This window comes from Endocarpon pusillum (assembly GCF_000464535.1).
Source record: "Endocarpon pusillum Z07020 unplaced genomic scaffold scaffold3643, whole genome shotgun sequence".
Lineage (NCBI taxonomy): Eukaryota > Fungi > Ascomycota > Eurotiomycetes > Verrucariales > Verrucariaceae > Endocarpon > Endocarpon pusillum.
Window position 1 is genome coordinate 276,444 of NW_006916345.1, and position 14,760 is coordinate 291,203.

The 14,760-nt window shown below is 44.1% G+C and overlaps 3 protein-coding genes across 3 annotated transcripts; 2 read left to right on the top strand and 1 right to left on the bottom strand.

The window, feature by feature from the left end:
• Window positions 1-734: 734 nt before the first annotated feature.
• EPUS_03518 (uncharacterized protein) lies at window positions 735-2,581 on the top strand (the record flags this gene model as incomplete). Its single annotated transcript, XM_007804874.1, has 4 exons — window positions 735-1,056; window positions 1,108-1,365; window positions 1,419-2,086; window positions 2,189-2,581. 4 exons carry the CDS (start codon window positions 735-737, stop codon window positions 2,579-2,581), a joined length of 1,641 nt encoding a protein of 546 aa, XP_007803065.1.
• A 1,659-nt stretch (window positions 2,582-4,240) lies between these two features.
• Window positions 4,241-5,300, top strand: EPUS_03519 (uncharacterized protein; the record flags this gene model as incomplete). Its single annotated transcript, XM_007804875.1, has 2 exons — window positions 4,241-4,764; window positions 4,883-5,300. The coding sequence occupies 2 exons, from the start codon at window positions 4,241-4,243 to the stop codon at window positions 5,298-5,300; spliced, it is 942 nt and encodes a 313-aa protein (XP_007803066.1).
• Window positions 5,301-5,511: 211 nt separating this feature from the next.
• EPUS_03520 (uncharacterized protein) lies at window positions 5,512-10,151 on the bottom strand (the record flags this gene model as incomplete). Its single annotated transcript, XM_007804876.1, has 23 exons — window positions 5,512-5,624; window positions 5,727-5,834; window positions 5,884-5,936; window positions 5,995-6,069; window positions 6,137-6,225; window positions 6,283-6,435; window positions 6,497-7,075; window positions 7,123-7,189; window positions 7,321-7,486; window positions 7,537-7,770; window positions 7,905-7,984; window positions 8,052-8,085; window positions 8,136-8,274; window positions 8,383-8,451; window positions 8,502-8,592; window positions 8,647-8,737; window positions 8,797-8,985; window positions 9,034-9,078; window positions 9,138-9,352; window positions 9,417-9,574; window positions 9,636-9,799; window positions 9,864-9,986; window positions 10,112-10,151. 23 exons carry the CDS (start codon window positions 10,149-10,151, stop codon window positions 5,512-5,514), a joined length of 3,075 nt encoding a protein of 1,024 aa, XP_007803067.1.
• Between the last annotated feature and the right edge of the window lie 4,609 nt (window positions 10,152-14,760).

The following is a 14,760-nucleotide window of genomic DNA, read 5'->3' on the forward strand; positions in this document are numbered from 1 at the left end:
AATAGCACGTTCAGAGCCATTAGCTATACCAATAGTCTTTGCCACCTTGAAATGACTAGAAGAAGCAAAGCCAAAATTGGCATCTTCTACTGCCTCAATTGCTTCACACTCATATTGAGCAAGTACTTGCTTTCGACCTCGATTGTGGACTTTCTGACTGCGGCGCGCAGTTCCTTCTTTGATGATTCGATAGCCAGTTGTTTCAGATATATTATGTATCTTAAATAGCTCTGTGCGAGGTAGTTTGCCAGCTGTGTGGCGTGCATCGGCGAGGAGGCGCGTGCGGCGCGGCGTATCAAGCATCGTTTTTAGCGTTCGTGGGGCCGCAGGAGAAGGAGGATCTATCGAATAAGACTTTCGGCAGACGCGCCGTCTATTTCCCTGTTCAGAACTCATTATTCCCTAAATTTGAGTGAGTATTGGTAGAGAAATAGGGGAATGAAGTAGGGGGGAGAGGAAGGGGATCTGAGAACTCCCGTAAATTTTGGCGCCAAGCTTCGGGCCCTGCTAGGGCTCCGCCCATTGGGCCACGGATACTCGCGAGGATTTCTGACCAATCTCAATTACCGAATACTTAGTAATAGCGTTTTCACCAGGGCGGGGTACAGAATTCCGCCCGATACCGCAGTACTAACTACATTAGTAAATTAGTAATGTACTCTGCTCACCCTCGCTTTTATCTGAGAGAGGATAATCTTTTGTAGGTGAATCGATCTTACCACCGCAGGGTGGACATGCTTTTCATGAATGCTATGAAATCTGTCCTTTCGACTCGGTTGTGGTCCGGCTGCTTCTTGTTGCTGCCAGCCCTTTGTCAGGCCTCGTCGCGTCACTGCGATGCATGGGACTCGGCACCAACGGTGACACTGGCGTCCGGGGTTCTCGTCGGCACGACGACCTCACTCCCCTCCGCAACGGCTGTGGTGAATAAGTTCCTTGGGGTCCCCTTTGCGAACTCCCCTCCGGAACGGTTCTCCCCTCCGCAAGATCCCCGGCCTTGGTCACAGCCTTTGTCTGTCCTTGCTGTCAAGCCAGCATGCATTCAGCAGTGGCCCTGTAAGAGAACTTGAAAATTACTGAAACACCGAAATATCTAATCCTCGGAAGATGCCCAGGAAGTTCGGGACTTCGTTCAAAGGCTCTGGAACAATCCAGGGGGCCCGCCGCCTGCTGAAAGTGAGGACTGCTTATATCTCAACGTATTTGCTCCATCCACCGCGCCACCCCCCGGGGGACGAGCTATCTTGTTTTGGCTGTACGGCGGCTCGCTCCAGTGGGGGCAGGCGTCGAATCTGTGGTATGATGGGTCTGTCCTGGCAGCATACCAAGACGTCATTGTGGTTGCGCCTAATTATCGAACGAATGGTAGGTTACCTGAGACCATGCTGCCCATATTTGAGATTGATGCCTCCTTTCAGTGTTCGGATTCTCTAATTCGCCCCAACTACCCTTGGCTTCTCGTAACGCAGGCTTCCTTGACCAGCGGCAAGCTCTAGCCTGGGTCCAGGCCAATATCGTGCACTTCGGCGGCGACCCCAGCAAGGTGACCATCTTCGGGTGGTCAGCTGGTGGCAGCTCGGTCGATAACCTGGTCACCACCACACCGAAAGATCCACCCTTCCGAGCGGCCATCATGGAGAGTGGCCAATATACCTACGGGACCTACTTTCCCAAGGGTGTGGGCCTTGCGGCATGGCAATCTCTCACCGAAGCTCTTAACTGCTCCGCAGTGAGGGATGCTCTGGCATGCGTCCGAGCCGCTGACGCCATGAAGATCAAAGAAATCATTGAGGTCGCCTCCCTCTTCTTCATCCCCACTGTCGATAACGTCACCCAACTCGCCAACCCTTCCCAAGCCCGCTCTGAGAGGCGCATTGCCAATGTGCCGCTCATGCTCGGCACCACTGCGCAGGAAGCTCGCACGCCACTGGGCCTGAATAACCTCATGGCCTCCCTTGGAAACTCCTTTCCCGATGAACCACAGCTGCGCGCCGATATCGTCGCCGCGTACCCGATCGGCCAAGGAGGTCTGAATACAGAGTACGATATCATAACGCAGATCGACACCGAAATTAGGTCTCAATGTGTACATTAACCTCATCCCATATCTCCCTCTCCCTCTCCCGCACCCATCCTTCACCCTTCCGTCACATACATCGAACCTTGTCTCACTTGATTCCACATCTAGGTCTCTAGCCTTATCGCATCCCGCAACATCGAAGCCGGCTATCCAACCTGGCGCTACATCTTCAATGCTACCTTCCCCAACAACGAAGCCTTTCCTAACGGCGGTGCCTACCATGGCACTCAAGTCCCGCTCGTCTTCGGTACCTACCCATCCGTCAACGCCACCGCCCAGGAAGTCGCACTGAGCAGCTACATGCAAGCTGCGTGGGCGGGCTTCGCCAAGAATCCAGAAAGAGGCCCTGGGTGGAATCAGGTCGGCTCTTTCGATGGGGTGGATCTGGGGGTGCTGGGGCAGGGTGGCAGTGCTGGTGTAACGGTGATGAAATCGGCGGAGGTGGACTTCAGGTGTGGGCTTTATTGGGCGGCTTTGGAACGGAACGGGATATTTTATTGAATCTGAATATAAGAGGTATGCATATGCGTATACCTACCAGATGTCTTAGTGGCCCGACACCCACCTTTCCCTGGGGTTCCTGAAAGGAGTACATGCAAAAGCCTTTCTCATCAAGCTTATCACTGAACACTTCACTAAGCTCATAAGCTTGGCACTTCCACACGAAGGATCTAGATCAGCCAAGATAGGCCCTGCGGTATCGAACTGCGCTGCTGAGGCAATTCGTCGTAGAGTTTCACTCGATGCAGCATCATCGGATCCACGATGTGAGGTGCCAAAGAAGATGATTGCTAAATTTGATCTGTAGGGATACTTGAGGTGATCAAGATGTCTTTCGTCTCATGATCGTCGAAGAGCTTCCTTAACGATCAGCCCGCGGAGACTGTGGGCTACAAAGATGAGTGGCCGTCACTGACACCCGACCCGTTTGGACTCAAAGACCTCAGGAACGACCGGCCATGTTCAGAAATATTGGTCTGAGGGGCAGCACCACTGAAGAGTTTGGAGATGTGGGAATCTAGGTTGCGAAGGCCTTGGGTAATTGGAGGCGCTGGGATCCCTCGTCATTGCAGAAGTGGTCGACATATGGTCAGATGCACAATAGAGAGGCCTAGAGCGCTTCGTGATCGATGCGCTCACGATGTATGGAAGAAGCAAATACAGGAAGAAGTCTGGAAGAACAATTGTTAATAAACCAGAAGAGCTCACCCTCTACGCTTGTGATGATACTCAATGAAAAGACACACCTATCCAGAGATCTTCCCAGCCTTTCAAAGTAAGCGGTCCATACCGAGAGCTATGAAGCCTAGATATCGAGACGTATTATGCTGCGGAAGATTGAAGGCAATACAAGCTCGAACCACATTTTCGGACTGCAAGTATAACATAGCTGTGCTTCGAAGTTTTCATCAATTACTCACTAAAACCGATATTCCTAAGCGGGCATGGCAAATCTGGTGGCTTTTTCCCACGTCACCTCGCTTTCGCTTGGCTCTCGCTTCCTGCCACGGGTCAAGAGTGATTTATCAAACCTAATCCCGGTTATAAGTCGTAGTTGTATTTATGTAGTATTAAGATTATTGTAACGTCAACGGGAAAAACAAATTTGAGCTGTTTTGGTGTAGAAATGATGAAGTTTGAAGTCAAAATGGTTGAAAAGTTGTAATTGAGATTTTGATGTTCTTTGCCAAGCTTTGATAGTACTACCACCACACTAAATCACGGCAACGCTATTCTCAACAAAGAAGCGTGCTCATTAGTGACCCAGGGGATATTAAGTTATAACCAATCGTACAAGAACCTTATACAAAACTACCAGGTATGAAATCAGAAGTAGAAAAGGTGTTTGATTTCCTAGCATGAGTGCCTACAACAGTTATAACCAGTATGATCACGTGTCAGTGGCGGTGGCTAGACGGTCAAACATTGTCACGTGCACTGGCAAGCCCTGGCTCGAATATCACACAACATACGGTCACATACATGATACCCACTTAAATTTACCCACGGATTGATCAAACAGCCTTGATTCATAACTGTTCTATGAAACCTAATCGTTCTATGAACTATACATTAAGGGCTTCTAAAGCTTCATGCTTCTATCTAACTCATCTGCAACTCTCAAATTGAAAAGCCGGATCAAAATCTCTACCCATCATCATGTCTAATGAGACGCCATGGTACTACCCTCCCGGCTGGGACCGCGAACGTATGCTCGACGCCGACGACAAAGAGAGGGAAACACTGACCCCAGAGCAATTGGACACCTTCCGTCAAGGTCTGCGCGCCGAGCTGGGTGAGGAGGGCATGGAAGAATTCCAGATGGAATCCTTCAAACGCTGGAAGCAGCGCGAGAAGCGGAAGCAAGCAGCAGTAGCCGCTGCTGCTGTTGACGCCCCTCTTCCCGTTCGCGACCCTCCACCCTACTTGGAGACCATGAATCTCGCAACGCAAAGAAACGGGCGTGAGTGGCCACAGTGGGGGTTCGTGGTGTTTCGTACGACATCTTACGCAGATGAGGCACGCTGGCAGACGATGAGACGGCGGTGGGATCAGATGATTGATGAGCAATTTCAAGAAGACGATTTCGCCATACCGGGTGTACGGGAAGCAAAGCAAAAGTTACATTTTCACTGGATTGAGGACCCCGAGTTAGAAGACGCGTCGCCAGCTACCATCATAACGTAAGCTAACTCCTTAATGTTTTATGTCCTTCCTTCTTCTCCCTCTGCACTGCATCTAAGTCGCAGTAGTTTCCTGCGTCCCAGAAGACTAACATATCACTCTATTCCTCCTATAAAGCAAATATCAAGACATAAATTTGTCATCTGGCATGGTACATAATGTGTGCCTCTGTATCAATCAAGCGAGTATGGAATCAATACTGGATTCTCCTATGCCATCTGAGTCATCTCGCCGACAACGCAAGAAGATCCCATACGTCGTAGCCGTCACGCGGAGTGCAAATCAGCCAGCAGCGTCAGCAGCAGGAGACAAAAAGGAGGAGGATAATGATGCTCAAGTGGAGTACTTTCGTGGCTACTTCAACGTCGCCGTCGAGACCTTGCTCAACGATCTTTTCGCCGCCACGGCAGACGATATGATGGATCCAGATGTGCTGGGAAGTCACGTTAAAGAAAATGAGATTTGGTGCAATGCCTTCCGATATGGAATTCACAGAATAGATACAGGCCCCATTTACCGGGAGAGAGGTGGCTAATTTCTGTCAACTCGTTCCTTTCCGTGGAAAAGACAATAAAGCGCGAGGAAAGCCTCAAAACCGTATAGACTAGATTCTACCTCGGATTGCATTTACTGTTCGGGAAAATACATAGAATCTAACTACACCGGAACCATCGCTTACTATCCACACAGTAGGATCTCCGATATGCAGGAAAGAGTGCTCGAGGCATGTTCCAGAAGTGCCTCTCCTACTTCAGCATCGCTGTGGTATCTAAGCTGATATATGTTGCCTTGTTCTTCGCGAGATCTGCTAGGGCCGCTAGATTGTCTTTGATCTCTTGTGGAGTAAACACTACTTTGGCTATTGCATTTAAGTAGTCAGCTCTGCTGCTCATAGCGAGATTTGTGTGGATAATCATGTAGATGGTTCAGGTAGATGGGCAGATAGAAGAGCGGCACGTACCAGTAGCTGAATTCCAGTACGTCTCTGCTTCCGTGACTCGTTTGGTGAAGAACTCCAGAGCTTTGGTGACTTGGTAGGCGAGATCTGCTTTGACGATCTCTTCGAAAGCTATACCACCATCAGTCACGAAGCGGTTTGGAAGATCTTCCTATCATACCGCCTGCGTAATCGTAATTGGCCTGAGCGCCAGGGATTCTAGCGAATAGTTTCCTTGGGCCTGGTTAGCTACAGCAATATGTCCGCTACCTGGTCCTCTCTTAGCACTAACCAAAAGGACACAAGACCCCTGAAGGCAGCACTGTACGAGCCGGTGGTCTGTGCCAGTTTCATGTAGTTGAAGGTACTGTCTTCGTCTTAGCCGCTCTTCCTAATCGTATGTTCCTGCCGACTTGGCATCTGAAAAGACTTACTCGACGACATCACTCAAAAAAGACGTTTGCTGCTTTGGAGTGTAAGTGTCCCAGCTGCTGTCTGCTGCGAAATTCTGGTACTGCGTGATCTGCAAGTTGATCAGTGACCGGCATGGCAACCTCATGGTTATCCATAATGAACGTACAAAGTTCTTAATCGCATTCAGGTCGGCATCCACAACTTGGAGATTAGCCGCATTCAGATTTGGAGCCGGGTGACCTAATTCTCCGAAAGATGTGTCCTCTGGAGTTGCTCCAAAACCCACAGTTAAACCCCCAGGCCATTGTTGAAAAAAGATCTGCATATTACATGAGTTCAATGTTCGCACCAGTGACTGCTGTGGCACCACGAGTACTCACTCCATTTTTAGAAAAGATTCCTTGCACACTCGCAGCACCCTGTGAGAGTGTGCCACCGCCAGGGAGCTTTCCCTCTGCCATAAACTGTAGAGCATTGCGCAGCGTTTTCTTCTCGAACACATGTTCTGTCACAAAGTTGACGTTGGCTGGCTGTACAACATCCACAGCCAAACCAAGGGCACCGCACACAAGTGGTTTTGCCACGTGAATCCAGCCTTTGTTCGCGAGCCCCGCTACCGTTCTGTAGCCTGAATACGTTTGCGGGACAAGAACGGTTCTAGGTTGTCCAGGTAAACAGAACGTTAGTGCGTTCGGCAACGCCCTAGCTCTTTTATCCAAATCTCTGATGTCGAGTAACGAGATGTCATTGGCAATATCCGACCATTCGAGTGAGGATGAATTGGCCCATTCGAGGTCACGTGCTCTCTTGAGTGCTTGTGAGCTGGTAACACTACAGTCCTGATCAAAATAGGACGACGCGGAGAATATATGAGGTGCAGGTCCATCGGGGTCCGGGTCAGAACTTCTTCCTGGGATACGTGGAGGAGATGGACAAACGGCATCCGCCGGAGCTGGTAGCTAGGTAAGATCAGCACTACCACCTTTTCACGGATTTGCTCGCTTACCGTCGGTTCATTGGGATTGTCGCAGCAGAAGTAGGAATACGTGCCAGCCTGGCAATTCAGACCATCACTAAAGGGAGAATGGGGATCAGTCGACGCTCCGGCGAAAGGGAAATTCATTGCAAATCAGGGGACCGAGAGATACGATTTCGTGATAAACGCCTTCCCTGCTAGGTTCAACGACTCAGAAAGGTAACTCACGTCGCGATGGGTACTTGGCCTCTGGGACACTGTCCCTCGCATTTCTGGCCAATCAAAGGTGCACCGAGATTGAGTAAGGCACCCACTGGTCCTTGAAAAAAGACAGAATTTGCCCAAGCGGTCCAGGAACTTCGACCTTGATGCCATGAACAACCCTTGAAAGGAACTGTGGTGTGGTTGTCAGGAGGCAGCCTCCGCGGCACGGGAAGTACTCACTCGGATCTTTACAGCAATAAGACTTAAACCCAGCGTTGTACAAGCAGGGTTTTTCTCCTCCCGCTCCTTGTTTTCCCGTTGTAAGCTGTTTTGGATGGGCATCCTCGCACGGCGCCGACGTGAAATAAGTCGCCGCAATATTTAGAATCCCAATTGTGGTGCAGATTGGAGCGGCCCCAAACCACTCTACCACGTTGTAAGCGAGTACTCGTTCGAGATCAGACGGCACACTCACTGCATTGTCCGATATCCGATGTTGCGGTTGTATGCGAACAGCACAAAGATTTGTGCCCTGTCCAGCAAGCTTCACAGACAGTCAATAGCCGAATCTGCAGCAGCAACATAGAGCAAAGTGCCTGATGACTTACGTTTGCCAGTTCCCTGGCTGTCCGAAGTCACTTTTACCTGATCATCTCCACATTTACCACCAGATGTCGCACCACAAAACCTGAGCCATGTATCAGCATTTCTCTCACGAACACCTGGAAGAGAAACGGCTGCCCGTAGTGGCTTACGGTGCTTGACCCTTCCACTCGCATTTCGGTTCACCTAAATTCGTCAGGACAGTGCTTCTCTAGCATCTTGGAGCGGAGACTTACTGCCTGTAGGACAGCAATAATATCTACTCTCCCGCTCTTTACATCCATTGAAGATTCCGGCCAGCCCGCTGACCTTTCCTCCAGTCCCCGTTGCAGCAGTGAAGCCAGTAGGACAGTCTAGACCGCATTCACCCCAAACCTAGAACTCAATTAGCAAAGTGCGTTTCCGCAGGCGCCTCGGGCGAAATACGCATTGCCCTATTGGCGTTTTCGGCCAATTAAACAGGGAAGCTTGAGGCTGATTTACTCTGCCAGCAACACCAGAGAGCGCTGCGATGGCGGTACCCTCACCATCATCCGTCGAAGCAGCCCAAACCTGAAACATTGTGAGCCATCCTTGCCAGCATGGATTTCTCGAAAACTCACCATAACTCCTCCTAGACATTTGTTATTGGCGTATTCCACCTTTCTTCTCAAAGTGTTCTCATTATCGTATGACACCCACTGGTTCTGGTCCCTGGACACAAATATCAGGCCTGGTAATAGGTTTTGAAATCATGTTCCGAAATACCAGGTGACAATAGTGACCCCTGCATCAAGGTCCTCCTCTACGGTGGCACCAGCGCTGACGATCCTTCCAATCTCCGCATACGAGAGTGTGCCTAATCGACTTAGTGTGAATATGGCAGGTTTTGGCAATGGCCGTCTTATGTATGCATACCAGCAGACGCTGTGCAAGGTCCTGGATTCCCACCTGCGCTGAAAGGACACCCAGCTCTCTTGCAGGACGGATCAGCGAGCGTAAAACTTCGACCGTAGAAGCCAGTTCCCAAGACCACCTTCTTGGGATCAATGTCGTTACGCCAAAGCAGCTCCATGGCTGCATCAATTTCCGTGAGATTCGTATGGGCTGAAAACATTGGCATAAGGATTGGTAAATCTGTCAGAGAAAACTCACCGCCAATTACTGATCCTACATAAGGATTGGTGGAGTCCCAGGTGCCTGGTGTTTGTCAATTCAGATGCACTGTCCATGAAGATTATCCTGGAGGGTAGGCTGACCATGCAGATCATAGCTCATAACATTAAACCAGTCCAAACTATCTTCCATCTTTTTGAGATCAAAATGCTGCAGATACCAATACGATGCTGGCAGTGTGATTGTAAGGCCATATTTGCGCCCACCAGAGCCCAAGGCGTTGCGAAGATTTTTAAGGAACGAGACGAAGTTGTCAAAATCTGCTTTATTGCCTGATCGTTCTGGTGCGACAGGATATCTGTTCAAAATCGTCAGTCCTAGGCGTCGTCCTACGTCACATAGCTTGGTGACAGATTGCTCACTCCCAGTCAATGTCTACTCCGTCAAACCCGTAGTTCGACATGAAATTCACGAGAGAGCTGAAGAACTTTGCTTGTGCGCTTTCCGACGCGGCTAATTTCGAAAACGTTTCACGAGTCGGTTGATCTGGGTCATTCATCGACCAACCACCAATGGCAATCTATCGTGTCGTTATCATTAGTCAGCCAAAATACCGAAATAGGGGCTTGAGCTTGACGGACCCAGGTTTCGAGTCCTGGATTTTGTTCCTTCAACGCGGTGAACCGGGGATAGAGTTCTTTGTCGAGCTCAGCCATCGGAGCGATAGCGAAAGTGTTGGGGTCAATGAAAGCGAAAGCATAGTTGAGGTGGCTGTATTGGTTGACAAAGAGATCCTCGGGGAGCACTGGTGGATGGGTGCGTCAGACCTTTCATCTTCTTAGCGCTTGGTGTAGCTGGAAAGTACTCACTTCCGCCACAAGCTCGAGTGGATGACCAGCCTTCATAGTATCCAATCAATTTTTCGCCGGCACTGTTCCCTGAGCAGGATGGAGCTTTGACCTTCTTTTCACCACAAAAGTCTTTTGTGGTGCCTTTAGAAATCCGAGTGGTTAGTAACACGTTATGTCCCGCTCGTCGAGGAAGCGCAGGAGCCTCCATTTGTGCTCCCGGTGCATCGTATACAGGCCTTCAGCCAGAAGAGGTCGACATGACGTACCACAGAATCCGAACTTGCTGGGTGAAGACTCAGCACGCATACTGAGACCATTTTCGCATCCGACTTTACCTGCAGCAGACGTTCAACGGGCACTTCTCCCTGTCGGACCACTGTGCTCCCCAGCCTGGATCGCACTCGCTTTTGGCATCACAACTGGACTGGCAGACGTCCGCGGCGCAAAAATCTGGCCCTAATCCGCAGACCCCCGTCTTACTACAACAACCGAGCTTGCAAGGTCTCGTAGGAGAGCTTGGTGGGTAATATGTTAGCAGTGTGCTTCTGGAGAGATAAATGGATAAATAACATCACTTTGCCTCGATATGCTAAATCAAAGACCTCAAAAGGACAATACGGGTCTGTGGGTGGAATGGGTAGCATACCAGGAAAATGGATCCTGTGCAATAGTAGCAGTGGAGAGAGAGAATAAAGCACCCAAAATGTGGATTCGCTTCATGTTGGAAACGTAAGAAACATAGGTCAAGACGAAGTGAACGATGGTAGGTAACAGGATGCAAGGTCTTGGGAAAAGGACGAGACAATAAGAGAATCAGTCCACCAAATTGAACGTAGAGCACCAGACCCCATCACATCTTCAAAATAAAAGGGGGAGACAGGGGAAAGTGAAACAGGATGCAGATCCTGATGGGTTAGATTCGCAATTTGCATCCATTGTAGGCTCTTCCATGGCCTTAGTCGAGATCCTCTGACGCGGATGTAATTATGTAGCATGAATGCTTGAGTATTACAGCAAGATATGAGGCATTTGGTGGGTAGAAGCTTGCTTAGTCTCACGTCGAGTCATTCGGGTGTCGTATGTTGGATGAAAAGGGTCAGGTTATAGTAAGTTACGGCGGACTATTACGTGCTAGAGCCCAAATCAAATTTTTCGGAAATCGGAAATCGGAAATCAGAAATCAGAAATCAGAAATCAGAAATCAGAAATCAGAAATCAGAATCCAGAATCCAGAACTCCATAATAACACATTTCGTACGAGATGCTATCTGATTGCTATGTACGAGCTCACTTTGCTTCACCTTGCGGCTCCTCAGACACTGCGTAGAAGTGCAAGCTCATCGTCTGAGTGTCGTACACATCCTATACGACTAGGCAGTGCTGGTGCTGAACCCTGAATGCATACAATAAGAATAAGAAAGCTTCGTACGTACCCTATTCTATCACAATAATATAATCTGCTGCCACCCTAGGCCCCTTGATAGCCTGTGAGAGATCTTGCTGTTGTATGGCAGGCTTTATATCTTCATTATTATTAGGGTCGTCACCAGACTCCTCTGAATCTAAATTAATTACTATTAGGAACTAATAGTAAGGAGTAGCCTTAGGCTACTTATAATTGTTATAGCAGCCGCTAAAGTATCCTAGTATACAATAACACTTCAGAAACACGCTAAGTCCTTTTTAACACCTTATATAAAGAGGATTCTATATAAAGTTACAAAATTATATAAGAAGACTATTATATATAATAGCTAATATATAAATACTTACTTAAGCCTAATATATTTTACATAAAATATAATAAGACTCTTAAGCAAAACTAATATATTATAACTTTATAAACTATATATAAAAAGAGCTAATTAAAATATAGTATTAATTATAAAGAAACCTTTGCTCTAACAATGTATATAGATTTCTTAAGGGTATTACTAGTAATTATAATAGTAAAGAACCTAGAATGCTACTAAATAAATATTAATAATATATTTACAGAATCTACTAATACAGAAATAATATATATATTACTCCCTAATAGAGTTAATATACTAAATAAAATAGCTTTATATGTGTTAAAAAGCTTATATAGTTTGAAATAAGCTACTAGAGATTAGTATAATTATATAATAATTAGTCTGTTAAAACCTGGCTTTAAATCATCTCCTTCTGACCTATATATCTTTATAAATAATAAAGGAGTAATTATTAGCACTTAGGTAGATAACTTAGTAATTGTTTCTTAATAACTCTTTAATATAATCGAATTTAAGAAGGACTTCGCTTACATCTTCAAGATTAAGGATCTAAAGGAGATTAAAAGGATAATCTTACTCTGTATATAAGTTGTGACTATTAATAGTATTAATAGCTATTCCTAATCTGTATACTTATCTAACAGGTTATAAGCCTAATGTAAAATAGCTATAAACATTAATAGTAAGTAAAAGCCTAATTAAGATTACTAAGTAAGCTACTACTCTTATAATGAGGTACAGTTATATTATACTTAATTATGGAACATAAGCAAGTTAAATACTCTAGGGCTACAGAATTATAAGTCTATAAATTTAAGAGTAGAGATATTAATTATATTATAGTTTATTCTAAGACTCAGAAATTAGTTTATTATAACTTATAAGTTAATTAATCTTATTAGAATTAACTAAATATAATAGTAATTAACTAATATATTTCTTCTTTACTTAAAAGTCTATAATAATTAAAGTATATATTCTTTTTATTTTAGTTAATTTAATTTTATACTAATTATTATTTTATTTTATTATTAAAATAAATAATATTATAGCAAAGAAATAACTAATGCTAATCCTTATATATATTAATTATAAATAATAGTTTAAACTCCTTACCTTTTACTTTTAAGCAGAAGAAATCTAACTAATATTAATATATGCTAAAGTACTTATTAAGAAGGCAAAGAAGCTAGATATAAAGGTATAATACATTATCTATATCTGTATTAGAAACAGAGATTAAGAACTTATAGAAGGATGTATATTAGCAAAGAAAGCGTGAGACACACTAAGAAAGAAATATATAAAGATAAGACTATTAATAAACAAATACTATTTATAGTAGTATATTAACTATTATAAGAAGCCTAAGGAGAGCATAAAAGATGCGTGAATAGAGATTTAGCGCTTAGGAAGACGTATAAAAGTGACTGATGACTTACTTAAAACATTTACTACATAATACTAGATGTTTTAATAGCTTCTTGCTTTTCTTCCTCTAGAGTATAATATTGTACAAGATGCTATTAATAGTTAAGAAGAGCATCTCCTTAATATTGAACCTCTTATGTAATGACTCCTTAAGAAAGAATCCTTATTAAGTAATACTTCTGTTATCTTTAGGCAATATTATTATTTATTAATAAAATTCCAGTTATCCTCTAGCCAACAATTATCCTAACGATCTATAATGCGCAAACACCACCTTTAATCTTAAGAAAACACAACCTCACCTCAAGAACGCCTGCCACAACAGCTGAAATGTTTTGCCTGTCAAGGGAATTATAAATGGCGGAACTGCCCTCACATTAAGGAGCATATAGAAGAGATCAGAGAGATCGTTAACAAGGCTTAAGCAAGTTAACGCAAGAGGAGTAAGCTAAAGGTGAGAGTAATTGAGGAAGAGAGCACAAGCGCAGAAGACTTCTTCTCTAATTCTGAAGGCGAAGCAGAAGTCTATTTTGCAGCACTAGAGACGCTAACCCGTAAGACCCCTAAGTAGATTACTGACACTAGTACATTTAACTATATAACTAACTAGCTTTCTCTCTTTAAAGGACTCTTAAAAAAAATTAAAGAGATGGCAGTAAATTTAGCGAATTTAAGGTTACATGTTTAAGGGGCAGAATATGCCTAGATATATACAAAAAGGGAAGTAATAACCTTGTTAAATGTGTTATACGTACCTAGTCTAAGTGTTAGCCTTCTTTTTAGCTCTTTATTATATAAATCAGGGCTTCTAAGCAGTTTTGATAAGAAGGCCTTATATATATAAGATTAGAATAATAATATAATTCTTAAAGCTATTAGATATAGAGGTCTTTATATTATTAATTAAATAAGTCCTGAAGTAATAAAGTCTACTTATCCTGCATAATCTACTCTAGTAAATTTAATTATATATAGTATAGCCAAATCTAATATACTACTAAAGCTCTTTACCTTAAAAAAGATACTACTGTAAACTATAGTTTGTAATGCCCCTTCTGAGCTACTTACTAATTATAGTTAACTAATAGTCTTTAAGGAAGCTATAACTAATATTATAAAGAAATAATATTAATTATAGTACAGAAGGTTTACTTATATAAGGGAAAAGAAACTGCAGAATCTATATAAGATTATAATATTATAGAAAGCAATTTATAAGCTAAGTAAGATAGACATTTATAAAGTATGTAATTTAATTAAGATAAGAAACTAAATAAATACTTAAGTCTTTTAGTATAAGGCTAATCTTCTTGACTTTATATTAATTAATATTTGTGGCCTCTTTTTAATAGTACTTAGTAGCGCCTAATACTTCTTTTAAAGGTTATTAATAACTATTCTAAGAAGTTATAAGTAATCCTAATTAAGAATTAAAAGAGAGCAAAGAATCACCTTAAGAAGTAGCGTTAGAGTAAAGAACTTATTATAGGGATAAAGCTAAAGGCAATCCGAAGTAATAATGCTAGAGAACTTAAATAGACCCTTAATAAATAAAGCTAACAGATAGGAATTAGTACGTAATATACTATCTTATATACCTTAAGTTAAAATAATATAGCTAAACGCACAATTCAGATAATAGAAAATAACATCTAAGTAATGTTAAAGGAATCTGAGTTACTACTTGAACTATAAGATAAAGTAGTAAAGACTAAGGCGCATATATC